The sequence below is a fragment of the Propithecus coquereli genome, unplaced genomic scaffold, assembly GCF_000956105.1.
Source record: "Propithecus coquereli isolate 6110/MARCELLA unplaced genomic scaffold, Pcoq_1.0 Scaffold10, whole genome shotgun sequence".
NCBI classification, from domain to species: domain Eukaryota; kingdom Metazoa; phylum Chordata; class Mammalia; order Primates; family Indriidae; genus Propithecus; species Propithecus coquereli.
The window spans coordinates 7073547-7075088 of NW_012133858.1; the positions used below are offsets into that span (position 1 = coordinate 7073547).

Here is a 1542-nt window from a genome sequence, read left to right on the forward strand (position 1 = left end):
TTCCTTGTACTCTGAAAGTGCTTGATAACCTTCACCATTTTAAACATATGGAAACTCAATTTAGGGCAATTAGGTTTTTTGTATGCCACTTAACAAAAATACAAGAGCACAAATCCACTTTTATTTATTTACTTTTCATTAGTTTAAATCCTTGAGGGGTACAGCATCTGGGGGGAAAAAACATAGAAACATTAGGTGAATGTTATATACAAATTTACAAATGTTATTAGTACTACGATATGGATAAATCTCCTCCCATTATCCCATTACTCATCTCCAAAAGTCAACCAGTGACCATTCTGGTGGTGAAAGAACTAAGTTTTTTTGTTTGTTTGTTTTTTGAGACAGGATCCTGCTCTGTCACCCTGGCTAGAGTGCAGAGGCATAATCATAGTTCACCGCAACCTCAAACTCTAGGGCTCAAGCGATCCTCCTGCTTCAACCTCCCAAGTAACTTAAACTACAGGTGCACACCACCATAATCAGCTAATTTTTCTATTTTTTGTAGAGGTAAAGTCTTGCTATGTTGCTCAGGCTAGTCTCAAGCCATCTTCCTGCCTCAGCCTCCCGAACTGCTAGGAATACAGGCGTGAGCCAAGGTGCCCAGCTGGAATTAAGTTTTTACAGCCTTCAGTTTCAACGTGAACATACCATAAGAACCAGCACTAAAATGAGTACTGAAAGATAAATTTAATTTTGCTTCTACTAAAAATGGAATATAAACTATCTCCTCTGATGATAAACCCTAGTTGTAGGCTGAGTTGTACCACTCAGCAGGGTTCAACAGTACCCCAAGAATATGGTCTACTAAAAATGAACCTTAACTAAAGAAAAAGCAAGAGATATTTGAAAATGTCACAGGATCTGGAGTCTATGACTTGGGCTGAAGTCCTGAGACCTAGGAACACGAGCATCTATTTCTGTCCAGTACAAAATAAAGCTTATGACACCTATTCTAACAGGACTGACATGATACAGATGGGAAAATATTAAGAACTATGCCAGGAAAAGTATGTTGGCTTTTTATTTTATAGTAATTACTTCAGTGCCCAAAAAATCTTTGCCAGAAAAAGTGAACATTCGAACACCATTTTTCCCCAGGCAGCTTTAGCAAAATCTGAAATTAAGGCACAGTCCATTTGAACACCTTGCCTTCACCTTCCTTTAGTAGGCCAAGAACCAGATGTTCTGTAATATGCATTTACACAGTAACTGCTAATTTTGCAGCATCATTTACTGGTATCATTTTACAATCACAAAAGTCCTTAGAGCTCATTAAGCTTAATTTGACTCAACAGATGACCATTTTGCTAATAATCGTACTTACCACACGGATTCTGTGTCCAATGGCCTTAGCAGGAAGGTTGCTTCGGAATTTGGCACGAACCATGCCACTGTTTCCGTGGGCCCGAGTCACCTTTCCCCAGATTACTCTGGTTTTGTTTGGTTTGCCACCAGGAGTCACTGTGTTGCTGATTTTAAAAAAGGATAATTCAGGTATGGGAACTCGGCTATCCAATATAGTTTTTTTTTTTTTTTTTT

General features: G+C 38.6%; 1 protein-coding gene across 2 annotated transcripts in view; it reads right to left on the reverse strand.

Annotated features, from left to right (window-relative positions):
* Positions 1 to 70: 70 nt before the first annotated feature.
* RPL35A (ribosomal protein L35a) overlaps positions 71 to 1542 on the reverse strand; it is a 3856-nt gene continuing 2384 nt past the window's right edge. For both annotated transcript variants that reach the window (XM_012641134.1, XM_012641141.1), the window contains exons 4-5: positions 1328 to 1472; positions 71 to 167 (exon numbers count right to left, since the gene is read on the reverse strand). In XM_012641134.1, the coding sequence (XP_012496588.1) occupies positions 144 to 167; positions 1328 to 1472 (169 nt within the window). In that variant the 3' untranslated portion in view covers positions 71 to 143. The remainder of the gene's footprint in view (positions 168 to 1327; positions 1473 to 1542) is intronic.